General features: G+C 38.7%; 1 protein-coding gene across 5 annotated transcripts; it reads right to left on the bottom strand.

The window, feature by feature from the left end:
• Positions 1-6,233: 6,233 nt before the first annotated feature.
• Positions 6,234-13,114, bottom strand: LOC115721408 (aldehyde dehydrogenase family 3 member F1). 5 transcript variants are annotated; one of them, XM_061110558.1, is made up of 12 exons: positions 12,393-13,052; positions 11,899-12,215; positions 9,000-9,210; positions 8,778-8,846; positions 8,577-8,673; positions 8,262-8,468; positions 7,766-7,890; positions 7,580-7,684; positions 7,317-7,489; positions 7,138-7,228; positions 6,905-7,054; positions 6,234-6,732 (listed from the first exon to the last, which is right to left on the bottom strand). In XM_061110558.1, the coding sequence occupies exons 2-12, from the start codon at positions 11,952-11,954 to the stop codon at positions 6,472-6,474; spliced, it is 1,545 nt and encodes a 514-aa protein (XP_060966541.1). In that variant the 5' UTR covers positions 11,955-12,215; positions 12,393-13,052; the 3' UTR covers positions 6,234-6,471. The 5 variants fall into 5 exon arrangements, with proteins under 5 accessions (XP_060966541.1, XP_060966542.1, XP_060966540.1 ...); XM_061110559.1 differs by having other exon boundaries at positions 12,702-13,052; XM_061110557.1 differs by having other exon boundaries at positions 11,899-13,114.
• Positions 13,115-18,004: the final 4,890 nt, after the last annotated feature.

The following is an 18,004-nucleotide window of genomic DNA, read 5'->3' as shown; positions in this document are numbered from 1 at the left end:
ACCATATGAGATCGAGGACGAGATCGGTTCTGGCACTTACAAACTAAAAAGAATGGACGGAACCACTGTCCCAAGAGCCTGGAATGCCGATCACCTCAGAAAATATTACCAGTAGCGAATTAAAACTTAGATTTTGTTCAAAGTGTTTGTACCGTCCAAATGTATACCTCCTCTATATCAAATAAAACTGAGTGCCTTAAAAACAAAGTTTCTATGCCACTCAGGGGGGTACTAGGGTATACCGCACGGACAAATAAAACAAACTAAGTAAAATATCCTGACCCAAAGGGCAGGTCAAAGAGTATGCACAAAAGTAAAAAGCATAAATATAAAAACCCTGATCCAAAGGACAAGTTAAAAAGCATAAGTGTGACAAAAAAAAAAGATCGCATAAAAAAAATATCCTAGCCCAAAGGGCAGGTCATATACATATAAACGGCCCGGGGACAGGCCTTAAAATATAATTGTCTCCCCTTCAAATGAAAGCTGCTACCTATATGTAAATTGTTCTAAGGCAGCAGCAAATATGTACGAACAAAAAAAAAAGAGTTATAAAAAAGACGGGTGGAATCTTGGTCAGTTGCACGGCAGCTCAGTCAGCCCGCGGAGGAAGGCGAGGTCCAATACGTGCCTCTAGCGCAGCATCAAGCTTCTTCTTCTTTTCCCGGAATTTGGCTATCATTTCCTCGGGTTTGGGATAAAAAGTAAGCTTGATATTCTGATCATTGGTGGACCAAGCCATGTAGACGCCATCATCAAAGCGCTTCGGGCACCGGGCGCAGGAAACGGGAGAGAGGAGCTCGGCCCTCTTGGCCTTCCTGATGGATTGTTCTTTGAAGTCCCTCAGCTCCTTCAGCTCCGCAGCTAGAGCGGCCTTGGACTCTATGTCCGCCTGGTGAGTTTCCTCTAAAGATCTCACTTTGGCGACCGTTTCATCCAAAGCCTCCCTGGCCTCCCGGAGGTCTCGCCTGACCTTCTCAGCAGCCTCGATTTGAGCCCTTAGTTCCTCCTGATGATGGGCCTCCATCCTGTCCCTCCGCTGGGCCTCATCCCGGATCATGGCCTCGGCCTGGGCCTCCCTCCGTTTGGCCTCCTCTTCCTTGGCCTTGGCAGCCGCCTCCTGGCGCTCGGCAGCCTCCCCGGTAACCGCTCTCCGCTGTGAGGTCCTGAAGGACCTTCCTGACATCATTCATGTCCCCAAAGTCGGACAGAGTGAAGCCATGGTTTATGATGTTCTTGGAGAGGCGGCCAGCCTCAGCAGCAAGCTGAACCATAATGCAAGGATAAGGAGAAGTTCCTCAAAGGAAATAAATAAAATACAAACAATAAAAGGAAAAGCAAAAATTGCAAAGTACTTACCACCGTAAGAGAATGGCTGAGGTCCTGGACCTGGAAGATGGAGTTCAGGGAAGCGCAAGTGGCAAACCGCTTAGGCGCGCAACGGGTGAGCTGAGATGCGAACTCGCCGGTCATCTCCGCGGCAAAAGGAGCCAAGGTAGGCCCTAGAAAGCGACGGAACCAGTCTGATAAGGGGTCCAGATTAAGGTCCCACGGATCCTGGTATTCCGGGTGGTTGATGCTCGCCTCAACCTCAGCTCACAGAATCCTCCTAAGGGCTTCCACTTCGGCATACCCCCGGGAGTACTCATCCATAGCATAGTTGTGTTTGGCTATGCGAAGCTCCTGCCTCACCTCGTCCCCCGGAATCGGGGTAAGCTCGATGTGGGGACGGGCAGGATTTTCCTCCATCGGGGAGACCCCACCGTCCAGACCATGGGCAGGAGTGTCGGCTCTCCGAGGCCTCTTCGGCTCATCCTGGGCAATCATCTTGCCCTTGCGCTTACGAATCAGAGCCACTTCAGGCTCCTCCTCGCCCTCTTCTGCTTCCTCCGGAAGGGCTCGAGGCTCTCCCGCACCCTCAGTGGCTTCCTCCGAGAAGTCCCACCCCTTCCCTTGGCCTTCTCCCGGAAGCACCTCCTCGTCATCAACTAAGTCAATAGTGTCGGGGGGAGCGTTGGAAGAAACCTTCAATGAAGGTGCCGGGGGAGAGGAGGTAAAGGCCGGAGGAGCCACGGGAGTATGAACTCCAGCAAGCTGGTCCAGGATGGCATCCATGGAGATACCTGATTCACAAAATAAGCAAGTGTTAGAAGACCGTGAGGAACCGCTTATACAAGACATAACAAATAAGCTACTCCTACCCGAACTTCCTAATTCAGCCCTAGCAAAGTCCTGTACTTTAAGGCTGGCGGCGTCATCTCCGAGATAACTGTCCGAGGGCCGGAACCAGCTGGACGTTATGTAATCTGATGGACCTAAGGGAATAGGTTCCGGAGGGCCGGAGCCCATCCGGGACCGACCCAGGTAATCTCCTAAGTTCGAAAAATAAAATTCCTTCAAACGATCCCCCCACCGGGTCAACGGCATCTTAAATCTACGAAGACGCTCGTCGAACCCTACGGGCCTATGACTGGTGTATTCATCAACGGAAGGAACATAGCGAATTATCAAGGGAGACTTACCGCCGGCACCGGAGGTGCTAGCATCGGGAGCCCCCGAGTTTGGTTCGGGGGCCGAAGGCTGTGGCCGGGAAGTTTGCTTCTCTGAAGAATCTTCAATACGAAGGGGCCTCCTGGCAGGACGATCCCCAATCTCTTCTTGAAGAATCTTGTCAAAAAATTTAGCCTCGGACTTCCCGGCAATGGCTTGGCTCCTTCGCACCACCGGACTCCCCACGCGAAGTCCTCTCCCAGAGGCAGCCTGGGCCTTAGAGTATGCTTTCTCCTGGGCCTTCCGGTAGAGATAATCTTGGTACTTCTTCTCTGCCGTGGCAATGAGCTCATCCCGGAAGGCCTTCTCCACAACCGGCGCCCTCACATTGTGACAGATGACCCGTGAGAGGTTGGAGTCCTCCACGGATTGGTGAGAAAGGATAAGTTTGGCCTTCCTACAATTCTCCGTGGTGACTAGGCCCCCGACGTGAAGATCGGCGCGATCATAGGAGGCAAAGGCTTGGGCCCTTCGGAGGAAAGCCTGAGTAGGAGGTGTCCGCTGGTAAGGTGGGATCCGCACCCACTCCGTGAGAAGCTCCGGGTGGTCCACGGCCCTGAACCCGGAGGAGAAGAAAAAGCGGTGGCGGTACTCCTTAACGTGAGTCTGCCTATTGTACGGAACCACCCCCTCGTTAGCAGGGTGGATCCGGAACCCATAAAAACCATCCTTAAGTTTGTCCCCTTTCTTGGGGACGAATACAAGTTCATAAAAATATAAAATTTCCGCCGGACTGGGAGACCCCCAGCCGCGGGCGGTGTAAAAAATAAATAAGCCTGAGAGCAAGCGGTAAGCTTGAGGAATAAGTTGGTATGGCGCAAGGCCGACAAATACAAGGAAATTCACAAAGTAATCTTGGAGCGGGAGCATGGCACCGGCCATCAAATGGGTCTGACTCCAAGCTCCGAAGCCGTCATAGTTATGATTAGGCGTCTCCGAGTCACAAGGAGGCCGGTGATAGGTCCCTGAGGTGGAGGGTTTGATCCCAGCAACTTCAATAATGTTCTCCAGCTGGTGAAGACAAGTCAGGGTGGATCGAAGCTCGGCCGCTTCCCACCCGGTCGCTCTGGATTTGTACCCCTCCTTTGCAACAGGCCCCAGGGAAACCTCCTCCAACGTGGCCATGTCTTTTCCCTTCTTCTTCGAAGATTTCGAACCAGAAGCAGACATGTTGTGTTCTGCGAAAGACAAAAAGGGAAAAAAGAAAATTCCAGCAGTTAGGTCCCATACCAAACCCTAAGTCAAGAAAAAGGGAGTGGGGGTCCCCTAACCGCTGGAAAGAGGCCCCCTCCGGACACGTGTCACATGAGAAACCCTAGAGAGAATCCCTGAACAAGTTTCGGGTGCAGTGAAATCGCAGAAAGTGGTTTTGCAACAAAAAAAAAAGAAAAACCATTCTATGCCCTAAGCAACTGTTGAACGAAGAACACATGGCTCTCTTCAACAAAGCTGTACGATTATAACAGAGGCATGATAATGGCAATTCTAAAACTAACGCAGTACCCATAAAACAGAACACTCAAAGAACTTAAAACGCTCACTCAGAACTCGAAGTACGAACCCAGAAAACGAACGAAGTAAATGAAAGCATGTTATTATCTAAGGATGCAAGAAACTTACAGTAGATCGTTGAGCTGGGGGTACTGAATGTGGTCAAGTGAAAGTTGAGAAGAACTGGCGAAGGTAAACACTGGAAAACTGAAAGAAGTGTCTAAGTGCTAGGACAGTTCGTGCTACTTTGGGGAATTTTCTCTCTGGGAAATTCGAGCAGAAATGGCAAGGAATGGGAAGTAACCGAAATGAAGGAAAGGTGGTGGCTTTTATAGGCAAAAACGCATGAGGAACATGCGTCATCACCTACCAATCGCACGGTGGGGGAGAGGCACGATTCGAATTCCCGAAGATCAACGGATCATATCAATCTGCCATAAAGGCGGTGGAAACGTTTGAGTATCCGTCTGACACCATTAATGCGCCACATCAATCAAAGGGCGTGAAACGAATCGACCTCTGCAAAAGCGAATCGCTGCATTTAATGCCATTATTAAACGCACCTCCACGCGCCCCAAGTTCGTGTCAGAAGACCGAGGAGGCGGCCGGAGACATTCCTGCAAAAAGCAAATCGCTGCATTAAATGACATCATTAAATGTGCCCTCACGCGCTCGAGGCTTGAGCCAGGGAAACGAGGAGTCGACCGGAGGTACTTAAACAAGCCTTGGTTTATTTTTACTAAGTAAACAAGGCTTGGGGGGTAAATGTTGCCCCTGAATTCGCCCAAAATACGTGGACCAGTCGAAATGGAACACGTGGATCAGATAACTTGTAAATGTTTGTTAAGTCTTTGTGCGCCACAAGGAAGCGCCGTTAGCATGGGTCCCGGAGGAGGCACCCGGAGTACAAGGTACTCCAGGAAGCTCGCATAGCGTGAAGGCCCTCCGGGATGTGTCAGGTCTCTCCCGAGCAATCAAGTCGCATTTAATGCCGCATGGGAGGAAGCGTGTTGGGACTGTAACACGCCATAAAGTCTGACGGCACAACCCCCAAACAGCAGCGCTACAGTAATGATCATTTAACTCTAGCGACGGCTACTCTGCGAAGAGTCACGTCAATCACAAGGCAAAAAGGACATTCTTCATAAAAACCCTACAGCACCTAGGGATTTGACCATGCATCACCCATGGTATATTCATCGGAAATACCCAACTTTATGGATACTTACAGATACATGTGTAAGAACAATTCTTGGGATTACCCCACCAAAACACTATAAATACCCCCTCAAAGCTCATTTAATGGGGTCGAGAATCTTGGGTTGCATAAGGGCAAGAAGAGAAAATACTCACCAAGAACATTCTCTGTATTTATGAGAAAAACATTCTCTCAAGTGTGGAATCTGTATTAAATACATCCATTAATAACAAAGACTCGTGGACTAAGGCTCATTAACGCCCCAACCACGTAAAAATCTTCATCTCACTTTCTTACAGCTTTTTAATATAATCATATTCTAATAGTTGCCGAAAATCTCGGTCAACATATATGAAATACATCCAATAGATAGAACCAATCCAATCCAACATCCAATGGATGTTGGATCGATTGGATGACTGAAATTGATTGGATCGGATTGGATGGTAAAATCTAACATCCAATATATGATTGGATCGGATCTGGATAGGCCTAAAAACATTGGATGTGATCCAATAAACACCCCTACATATTATAGTCTAACAACATATAAACGATTCCTCCAAGGATAAGCGAACCATTCTCTATCCTTGACTTTTCTTTTTTCACTTTTCCCAAGAACATTGATTATCACCACCATTATTGTTGAGTTTATAGATAGTTGATCTCCCATGAGTTCCTGTTCATACGCCTTGACATAGATTTTGCCTAGAAATTCTTTTTGCATCATTGTCCACACTCTTGAGAATATAATTCTGGTGTGTCGAACAAAATCAATAAATTATAAAGTAGACGTAGCCCATTATCGTCGCGACACAAGAGCAAACTACTATAAATCCCGGTGTCTTCTTTAATTTACTTTTTTGCGATTTTATTTTGCTAAAATTTAATCAGCATAGTCCTCTATCTTTTACGATTTTCTTAGATCATTTGACAAAAACCACGTGAACACATTCCAAAATAAATCCTTGCATTAGATTTTATATTGGAAAGATTTTAAAAATAAAAAGCTAGAATTTTATATGAACAATTTAATTTGGCCTTTTAGTAAAGCATCAAAATATGGCAGCTCCCACTATTACAAACTAATACACTCATCTCATCCACTCCTTACTTATAATATTGGCATTTATCTGACTCAATATATAATTAGAAGAAAAGCACAAAGAATACAACTTAGATATGAAAACAATATACTTGTACATAATGTATCCAAATTTATTTTTATATATTTAGATAGAGTATGAATTCTTTTTGGCTCTCTTCAAGCCAAGCATGACAAGGGCAATACCCAAGTAATCATAGTTGTAAGCAACACGAAAGAGTTGAAGCTGGTGGTCATTCCATGGAGGATATCTGAACCAAAAATCAGTGAAGAAGCTTCTTCTTACCACTGTTTTTTCATGGCTGAATGTATCAAAGGAAAACTTTCCATGGTACCTTCCAATCCCACTTTCTCCAACCCCTCCAAAAGGGACTGCATCTGCAGCGTACTGCATTTTTCAACAGTCATGAGAAGAAAAATCCATTGTTAAGTCAAGCAATGTAATGATGATAATAAGGGTCCAAATTAGTATTAAAAAAACAGATGCACCAAAAATTGTTGTTATAAAACCCTTCTTTTTCAGTGTAAAGAAAAATAATGAAAATGCTAAAAAGAAGTACTTGAATTATGGCATCATTCATTGTCACACTCCCTGAAGATGTCTCTGATATGATTCTTCTCTCTAGTGTTTTGCTCTTGGTGAAGGCATATATAGCAAGTGGTTTAGGCCTTAGCTTTATGAATTCTATGCTATCTTCAATCTTCTCCAACTGTCCAAGCAAAGAAAAAGAGTAGTTATGTAAGTTATTGTTCCGAAAACAAAAGAGAAAAACAGTCTTTTAATGATCTTCACCGTGATGATTGGAAGCAATGGTCCAAAGATCTCTTCTGTCATGATTTCAGACTCAAACGGAGGGTCTACCAAGATCGTTGGCTCGATGAACCTGCATAAAAGTTGACAAAAGTTATGATTTTGTCACTAAACAAATGCTAATTTTATTCACCAAAGAAACTTAAAAAGTTGTCTTTTACAAGTTTTCCTCATCAATTTTGCCACCATAAACAATTGAAGACTTAACAGCAGGATCATCCAAAAGATTTTTCAATCTCAAGAAATTATGCTTGTTTACTATCCTGGCCATGGAGTTTGACAGTTGGGGGTTTTCTCCAAACATTTTCCTAGTGTTGGTCTTCAGTAAGTCCACCTAAACAACAAGAACACGTGATTTTTTTTAACCATGCTTGAGTTCTTGTTTGTTATATCAGAAAATGTGAGAAAGCTCTTGTTTTCTTACCAATATGGGCAGGAAATTCTTTTCCACAAGAACATGATCAATTGTTATGCAAGCTTGTCCAGCACAAGTCCCAAATTTCCCCACAAGGATTCGTCTTACAGCCGCCTTGTCATTACATGAACAAAATAGTTAAAGAAAAACTTTTAACTATTTTTCCTAAACAATAAAGTTTATGCCTTTAATTACCTCTCTGTCCCAAGAATATGACAAGGAATCAAAAACAGCAGGGCATTTTCCACCCAGCTCCAGCACAATTGGTGTTAAAAACTTAGCAGCTGCAGACATGACTATCTGTGCCACTCGAGGACTACCTATATCATTGATTCAATATTGAATGAGGGCGAAGCCAAAAATTTAAGTTAGGTGAGGGATATTAATAAGGAAAACAAGTTTGACAGCTGCTAGTATGATGTTAGAAAATAGGATAGTGAGTTGTATGGTAAGAAGTATGGGGATACATCTCCAAACTAATTGGCTATGATTGGAGTAGCCTTATGATCTTATAAATGGTATTAAGTTTCCACACATTATCAATGTGAGACTCTCTAACATAGTGTAGCTCCACCTTGATTTAAATGTAAGCCATTCACAAGGAAATTCCTACTTAACAGAGAAGACATGAATGGGAAAGTACATCTAGACCTCAAAATGATCATGCATAGATGTGTGTTTGTGTGTATACCAGTAAAGAATATTTTGTCCCATCGATGTTGCAAGAGCTGTTCTCCAACATCTGAGCCGCCTTGGATAACTTTGACAGCTTTACCGTCGAGGTAGCTGGGCATGGTATTTGCTAGAATAAAAGAGCAAGTAGGGGACAATTCTGAAGGTTTCAGAACAGCTGTGTTTCCAGCAGCTAGTGCTCCTATGAGAGGTTCCAAGGACAGTCCTAACAAATGAAATAAATTAATGTTTTAGAAAGAAGAATTAATAAGAGTTTTCAATAATAAGGTTTCTATCTAGTTTTGTCTTGCTACATTTTTTCTTTTTCACCCACCAAATGGAAAATTCCATGAAGAGAATATGAGAACCAGACCAAGAGGCTCAGGAACCAATTCTGCAGTGGTCAGTAATGCAATTGCAGGTAGTCTAGCCTATTCACAAAGCAGTAACAAATATAGGAATTATTAGTATAAATTTGATAAAAATTACAAGAAGTTTAGTCAAAGACTGATAAGAAAAAAATTTATCAGAGTACCTTTTTTGGTGACATCCATGTTTTCAAAGACTTCAAAGCCAAGTTTAGAGACTTTATCAATGTTCCAACCTACAATAAAGAACAAACTTTTTTCACTCTTGTTTCAATTATAAAAAAAAGTACGTTTCTTTCTTTCTAAAAGGATAATGTGTAACAGCACTGACAACTTCTTGTCTTTACTACTATTTTATATCAATTATATGTATATATATATATATTTACCTCATCTCTGAAAGCCTCATTATAATGCTTTCCCAAGTCTTGTTTAAGAGCATTCATAATATCAGCCTCATTTTCCTCAAGAAAAGTAAGCAATCCTTTCAGCTGTGACTTTCTCCAAGATATTTCCTTAGTTGCTCCACTTCTGTAGAAAACCCTCATAGACTCAAGATCACCCTGCAGATTTTTTTGACACTCCATAGCTGAAATGCACCTAAAAAGAATAACAGAGGAAAAGTTCTTAGCTTGATCAATGATATCAGCACTGTTTATACTCTCATATAATTCAAGTTTCAACAACCTCTTTGGTTTCACAGTTGGGTTTCATTAAAGCATATGCATGAGTTTGAGTACCTAACCTAGAACAATATAATAATGTGGGACACAATGAGTTTTCATTTCAAAAACTTACCTCTCTAATTAAGCGATGTGAATATAGTATAAACATGTGCATATCACTGATATCATTATTGTTGTAGATGATGTCTATTGTGGCATGGTCCAGAAATTTAATGTTTGATACAAATGAGAGCTTGAAGAAGTAACATATGATCCTAAAACATGAATTTTCATTTATAAATATATATTTATAATGTATTTATATTATTTTTTCTTTTTGCTAACGATTTTTATACTATGATGAAATTTGATAGTGATTCTTTTCCAAAATAATGGACTGAATATGGACCAGGGTAGGTAGTAGGTACCACTAGAAAGCATTGCAATAAATGCAGTAAAGCAATATAATGTTCCAAATTTCATCATGTATTGTCATAAACTTAGTGGGTGCCCTAATTTAACCACTCTTAATAATATTAAGACCTTCTAGTCTTCAGCATGTAACTTTTTTTTTTTTTTTAATTTAAGCGTTAATTATATTATAGAATGTATAATTTGGGACTCAAACTCAGACCTCCAACACACGGTTTATGACTACTTGAGCTATCCTCAAGTCCTTTAACATGTAACTAATACAAGTATAAATATCTCCTTCATAATAAATACTTAAATTTTCTTCCTAAAAAAACAATTAAGAAAAGAAAAAAAAAATAAAGAAAACTTTAACTTTTATTAAAAAAAAAATGGGGGACAAGTCATTCTAGATTTTAATAAGAACTTCTATGTGTAGAGATGAGAGTAAATGCTCACATCCATATTTTTATCAAACTTCAGCAACATTAATGGAACAAAAAATAATTGCAAGGAGACACATTTATATATATGACGTAAAGATAAGTCTATCAAATATATATATATATAGAAGAAATTTTTACATTAAAAATACAAAATATTAATTTTATTACCAAAAAACCACTACACGGTTACCCAAACATTTATACCCTTTTCTTTTAATTTTTTACATTTGTACCACATGCACACACAATAAATGCTTTCTTGATTGACACGTGAGATTGATGTACCACATCAATCTTTCTATATATCATTTCTCTCTTTTTTTTTTTCTCTTCTTTTTGCTTTTTATTTTTCATTTCTTTTCAGTTTTTTTTTTTTTAAATATTAACCTCCATAGCTAAACACTTCCCCCTCCACAATCCCAACTCGATTTCCCTCTTTTTTTTGTTCTTTAATTTTTTTTCAACTCCCATTACCGAATCCCATAACTGTAATGATTAAGATGATGCTCAGGAAAAAATTCATCAAGATGATGCTCAAAAAATGATTAAGATGGAGCTGGTCTTCGATCTCAGGTTTGTTTTCGGTTTCTTTTTCGTTTCCCCCCTTTTTGAAATTTTTTTCGTATTTGACATTATTGTGTTTTGTGTTTATCGATTTTACTATTTTAGGTTTTTCATTTTAACATTTCTTTTAGTTTTGTTTAGTTTTTTAGGGCTTTTATTTTTTAGTTTAATTTATTTGTTCTTTTTATGAGTTTTTCATTTTCGTTTGTTTAGTCTTAATTTCTGTTTTTTTTTATTATTTTTTTTTTCTGTTTTTGTGTTTTCAGATGTTTTATTGTTTTTCATTTCAGTTTCTTCATTTAATTATTTCTCATTTTTTAATAGTTTTTTCATAGTTTTTTAATAGTGTAAACACCTTCTGTATGTATTTTTTTTAAATATGTTTTTTGTCTAGTTGTTTCTTGTCCATTTTTATATCATCAATGGGTAACAATGAGATTTATCATGGATGTTGATGTTCAAAGAGTTTTTCAAGTATTTTAGTTTGTATACAGTTGTTTAGTAGTTTTATTATAGTTTTACTACTTGCATATGTTATTTCATTATAAAACTAATATGCAACTATTTCATTATAACTACTATTTTTTGGTCCCCGTCAAATTAAATTCATGCATAATATATAAACTGTAATAAAACGATAATGCAACTATAAGGCAACCAAAACAAAAAATAAACAGACTTATACGTAACTGGTTGTACCTTAATTCGAATTTACTCTTCTTATTGTGTTTCTAAAAAAATATATTTATATTGGAAACCAGTAATCAATCAAAATGCAACTGTATATAACGTACATGTATTATTCATGAGGTTTTTTTTAAAATTTTCACATCATACAGTTTTTTTGATTTTTTTTCGTCATTTTCTGTTTAGATCATTGCAGGTCTTCTTTTCCAGTTTATTTCGCCAGAATTAATAGTTATATTTTTATCGTTTTGGTTTCATTTTGGTTGTTTTCCAGTTTTGAAACGATCGCGGTATTTTCACCTTCATGGTTCGCTCTGTACAGCTGAAGACTTAGTGCATGTGGTATTTTTGTAAATATTTATATGTGGACTGTATAAATGTTTAATGGGCCGGCCCAAAGTATTTTTGTAATTTTTTTTCCTTTTTTGTATTTTTCTGTTTTTTTCCCTATATAGAATGTAGGTCTTATGAGAAAAACTCCATTAGTAGGGCCTCTTTTAGAAAAACGACTTTACCACGTCAGCATATGCATATTTTTAATTTTAGGTGAGAAACACCGGATTATGCTCATTTTTATTACACCACAGCAGCTGCCCAAGCTCACTAGACTCCACGGTGGACGGCGGCCGGCGCTGGGCAATGGCAGTGCATTGAGAATCTGGCGACGGAATCTGGAAGATCACTACGAGAGGAACATTTTCTGAAACTCGTTTGGCCCGTTGGGAGTCGACGTGGCCGGAGCGAAGCCAAGAAGCTTTGACTCTAATGAAGTGTTTCATTGGCACGATCACCGGAGATGGGTCAGGGGCCACGATCTTGGGGTTTCTTATTGCTGACATTGAGATATAAAACAAAGGAAAAAAAAACACAAAAATAGATGATGATTAATAAGATGAGTTTAGGAAAGCACACGAGTATTCCCAAATGAGATTGTGCAAACCATAAGTCCAAACATAGTCAAGAATCCATATTGTCAGAGAGGCGATTCTGAGGATTACTGGTGGCGTACCCATGGAAGTAGAAAAAATGAGTGACTATATACAGAGAGTCATGGATAGAGCACACCACAAGGATTCTTCATTCCTCCCAATATCATTGACATGAAAAACAGGCATCCATTTCACAGAGTTCCGGTCCCCTCTTAATACAATTTGAAGAGATTAGCCTCTTTGTTATTAGATTATGAGGCATAAAGAGTTGGGTAGGGCACTTTATACATGCCTCATAAAAGATTTAAACAAAAATAAAATGACCATTTAATTAATTTAATAAAAATTGAAGAAGCAAAAGAAAAATAAAAATTGAAAAATGAACTTACTTCTTGCGAGCTTTGCCGACTTGAAAACCTATACAGAAAATTAAGAAAGCAGTATGAAACAAGAACAATAGCGACATAATTGTACTCTTTAGCAAGATTGTCAGCGGTAAAGTTTGAAACCCACAACCGTAATCTCTATCTTGTTTGATTGTATAAGGAAAATGGGACATTTGTGTAAAAATTGTTTCTTTATTTCGTATCTCATGCAAACTTTTACTGGGTCAATTGTTTTTTTTTTTGGTTCATTGATCTTTATCAGACCCTAGCAATGGTTAACTTGAGGTGTTTATTTTATGTCAAATACCTCCATCTGGTCTTACGGCGATCGGAATTAGCCCTTTTTGGCCTTGCCGTGAGAAACGAGCGGGGGAGGGTTGAGTCAGGTTTGAATAAAAAAAATTAAAAAAGTCACCAGAATGTGTAAAATTCAGATGTTTACCACCTTAAAAGAATTGCTGACGTAGCAATTTTTATTGGCTGAAAAAGGCCCTATAGGTGGAGGCTTTTTCTGGTCCTACCATAAAAAAATTCTATATATAAATATTTTTTCTACCGAAAGGATTGTGCCATCCTGCCACCACGCACCAATTCATTAAACTTAAGAAAAAAGGGTTAAGAACCAATTCAACTTACACGAACTCACACACAACAAAGTCATTAAAGCTAGCTTAGTGGTGAGAGAGGGATGGAAAAAAGATGGAGATTATAGGTTCGAACTCAAGACCTTTAAGCTATTAAAACTATTAATTGATTGTAAAATATAATTACGCTACACTCAAAAAACACACACACACCGAAATCGAATAACAATTAGACAAAAGAAAGAAATTTTCAACTTTATTATTCTGTGTATCTCATTATAAGTGATTAGTCTTTACACATGAGTTCAGGCCTAATTAATAATTTCTGGAGTGAATAATAGGTCAGTATGATCTCCACCTACTTTTCGATAAAATATAGGACCTTTTTCATTCGACATAATACGTTGTTATGATACTTGGGCAAGGAGAGAATCTTATACAAAATACCATAATAGATCAAAATTTGTATGTATGTATGATTTATAATGATAATTTCTAATAAAAAAATTTACCTCCGATGCTAAAAAAAATATTTAGGCCAAGGGAGGAACGTGTTCGCCGCATCCTTAGCATAGCGTAACCCTTGGATTAGTACTGGGTGTAATGATCTCATACTTAAGATATGAAATTAGTAGACAATTAATATTAATTATTTTCACATTACGATTATATGAGTATTTTGTCGTATAAGATCTATTTGCTAAACTATCACATAGATTATAAGCTATCCATAAACACATTAAAAATTAATCATTGCTCATAACTATTAAATCCAAGATCAATACTTTTTTTAGAACATCCAAAATAATACACACATACCTCCCATTGAGCCATCCATGTGAGCCATTTGAATCCAAGAATCACCAACAAAACAACACAAACTTAAGATTAGAGAAGAGCACAATGTGGAGCTATCCCCTCTTCTCTTCCTATTACCATTAACCCTTTTCATTTAAGACACACACATATATATATATATATATATATGTCACACTTCTCTAACCCTAATAGTTTATTTACTAATTGGGCTTAAGTGGTTCAATAATGGTATACTATAATTTAATGGGTCAATTATAGTTATGAGAACGCTCTCATGTGCCTCTAACATAATAAATAATTATTAACCATCCCATTATGGTTGTTGACAAATATTGAGCACATAGTTAATGATTGTATTTATGGTATTAAGCTTATGATTATATTAGTCCACAATAATAATTCTAACTTTTCCCACTTGGACAATATAATCAACTACCATAACATTATCTACCACACATAAGGTAATCAATTAAAACGTACATAATATCATATCGACAGGATGCATATATTATGTACGAATTGGCCTTGAAGACATTTAATCCAACAACAATCATTAATAATCAAACCAAACATACATGAGGTACAACAAAATTGAGACTATGCGCATTCATCTCCTTTTGTACCTGTCACTTCAGTAAACAACACATACATGCATACATATGTCAACAATAACTAGAAGTGACTATAATATCATTATGCATGTTGAAAACACAAGTCATAAGCATTTTATACAAGATACCAGCATGTCTGATACATAATAATAAAACTCCCACTGAGCTCAACAAGCTAGGCTCCTAACAATCTCATTCGAGCAACATGCTCCAAAAATACACATATGGGTAAGCCTTTCGTTAGTGGGTCTGCTAACATGCCAGTGCTAGGCGTGTATTCAATGGAAATAAGAGACTCTGTAACTTTCTCTTTAATAAAATAGTACTTTATGTCAATGTGTTTAGAGCAGGAAGCACTTCTAACATTTTTTAGAGAAAGCTACTGCTGCGGAATTATCACAATACAATTTCAGCGGCCTCAAGATAGAGTCCATAACACCCAATGCTGAAATGAAGTTCTGCAACCATATTGCTTGACATATAGCCTCATAACACGCCATGTACTCTGCCTCCATTGTTGAGGATGATGTGAGTGTGTGTTTGACACTTTTCCACGAAACAACTCCTCCAACCATCATGAAAATGTAGCTTGGTGTGGATTTCTTATCATCCACACATCCTGCATAATCGGCGTCACTAAACCCAACTATATATCAAGAGTGTCAGCTCGCTGATAAGTAAACATATGATCCTTGGTACCCTAAAGATATTGCATGACTTTCTTAACCGCTTTCAATGGCTAAGTCTAGGATCACTCAAGTATCTACCTAACACGCCAACAACAAAAGCAATATCAAGGCACGTGCATACTTGAGAATACATCAGGCTACTCACAAGTGATGCATAAGGAACCACTTTCATTTCATCTCTCTCTTTCTCTCTCTCTCTCTCTCTCTCTCTCTATATATATATATATCATTTTGTGGACATTGGCCCTTTGAGAATTTTTCACTTTTTACTATTGGTGCCTTTCCAGGTGAACAAACATGCATATTGAATCTTTTCAAGATCCGATCAATGTAAGTTCGTTAAGACAACGGAAGAATACCTTTAGCTCTATCCCGGAGAATCTATATTGCAAGTACATATGAAGCCTCACCAAGGTCTTTCATATCAAAATGGTCAGATAACAATCGCGTTGTCTTAGATAATAGATTTTTATCATTAGAAGCAAGCAAAATATCACTAACATATAATACTAAGAAAATGAAGCTGCTCCCACTGACCTTCATATATATACATTGATCAACTTTATTCTCCATTGCAGGGACAATTGTATCAAACTTGAGATACCACTGTCTTGATGCTTATTTAAGTCCATAAAAAGACTTATTGAGCTTGCAAACCATATGTTCTTTGCCAGGCTTCTCAAAACCAACATGTTGAGTCATGTAGACATCTTCATACAAATCTCCATTTAGAAAAGTAGTTTTCACATCCATTTGTTCAAGTTCCAAATCAAAATGAGCAACCATAGCCATGATGATTCACAAAGAATCTTTGGTAGACACAGATGAGAATGTTACTTTGAAATCAATACCTTCTCTCTGGCTATACTCTTTAGCAACAAGTCTAGCCTTATACCTTACTAACCACTTGAGTCACGTTTAATCTTGTAAAGCCATTTGTACCCAATGGGTCTGCAACCTTTCGGTAGGACAACTAAATTCCAAACTTTGTTTCGTGACATGGAACTTAACTCATCTGTCATTGCATTCAACCATAGCTTAGATTGAGGACTCCTCATGGCTTCTTGATAAGAAACTGGCTCAGAAGCATCTCCCACATCATAATCATATTCTTGCAAATAGACAAGGTAGTCATCATGAATAACAGGTTTGTGAGCTCTCTGTGATCTTCTCAACACAACTTCACCACCCTCAATATCAGGATTTTCATCTTGCATATGATTTCGAGGTTCATCAGGAGCTTTTGTTGGAATTTGTTCAATCACAGGATCATTAGTAGGAGCGGAAGCGGAAGCAACAAGTACATAGACATAAATACGTTCTTCCCTGAATAAAATTTCTCTTGACCCTTGACTTGAACCAAAGTCATCTTCAAAATAGACAACTCTATCTGATTCTATCACTTAGGTGGTGTGAGAAGGACAATAGAATCTAGAACCCCTCAAACCAATAGTGTAGCCTACAAAATAGCCACTAATAGTCTTCGGATCAAGCTTCTTAGATTGTGGGTTATAGGTCCTTGCTTCAGCTTTACATACCCAAACATAAAAATAACGCAAACTCGCTTTCCTGCCTGACCACAACTCGTATGGTGTCTTTGGGATAGACTTGCTAGGCACTTGATTCAAGATATAAGCAGCAGTCCTTAATGCCTCACCCCATAAAAATTCTGGCAAGCTAGAATGAATCAACATACAACGTACCATGTCAAGAAGTGTCCATGGCATTGTATATCTTGCATCAATACCACATTCCAGCAAGTATTTTGCAAAAAGCTGGGATTCCTTCCAGTTTCATCATAATGCCCATAATACTCTCCACTTCTATCGGAATTGAGACTTTAATCTTCTTTCACTTTTGAAGCTCAACATTTGTCTTGAAAATCTTTAAGGCATCTAAAGATTCAGATTTTTCACGAATGAGCTCAACGTGGCCATATTGGGAAAAATCATCAATGAAGGTGATGAAGTATTTATAACCACCCATAGCAGGTGGAACAAAAGGCTTATAAATATCAGTATGAATAAGCTCTAACACATATGTGCATATGTCTGACTTACTCTTTCTAACCTTGGCAGTTAACTTTCCTTTTATATAATCAACACAGGCAGTAAAATCAGAGAAATCAAGATCTTGAAGCACACCATCTTTCACAAATTTCTCCATTCTATCTCTAGAAATATGGCCCAAACGTATGTGCCAAAGCATGGAAGATTTCAAATCTGATCTTGCACATTTAGAACCAACAATCACATTAAGAGAAGAAGAAGAAGAATGAGAGGGAGGAGTAACGGAACAACATCATGTAAATCAAGCTTATATAAGTTTCCACATTAAGTTCCATTTCCAATCAACATAGAGTCACGATACAAAGTCAGTTTTTTAGTTCTAAAAAGAAGGTTATAACCTAGTCTATCCAAAATGGATACAGAGATCAAATTCCTCCTAATAGAGGGTAAATAAGCAACATCATGCAACTCCAAAAAATGCACAGTATTCAACTGCAGTTCGACACTCCCAAAAAATTCAACTCTGACTTTAGTATCATCTCCCATGTACACATACTCCTCCAACGTACTCGGTCTTCTTTGACTTGTCACTGC

The sequence above is a fragment of the Cannabis sativa genome, chromosome 2 (genome assembly GCF_029168945.1).
Source record: "Cannabis sativa cultivar Pink pepper isolate KNU-18-1 chromosome 2, ASM2916894v1, whole genome shotgun sequence".
Taxonomy (NCBI): domain Eukaryota; kingdom Viridiplantae; phylum Streptophyta; class Magnoliopsida; order Rosales; family Cannabaceae; genus Cannabis; species Cannabis sativa.
The sequence above is the reverse complement of the archived record's forward strand: the minus strand, read 5'-3'. Positions and strand labels throughout refer to the sequence as shown.

What these genes read in the sequence shown, in the direction of transcription:
- LOC115721408 (XM_061110557.1), bottom strand. Translation starts at nt 11,954, where the DNA reads ATGAGCATAATCCGGTGTTTCTCACCTAAAATTAAAAATATGCATATG. An exon ending in ATGAGGCTTTCAGAGATGAG is followed by an intron (nt 8,847 to 8,999) that starts GTAAATATATAT and finishes TCTTTATTGTAG; the next exon opens with GTTGGAACATTGATAAAGTC. An exon ending in AAAATTGATGAGGAAAACTT is followed by an intron (nt 7,229 to 7,316) that starts GTAAAAGACAAC and finishes ACTTTTATGCAG; the next exon opens with GTTCATCGAGCCAACGATCT.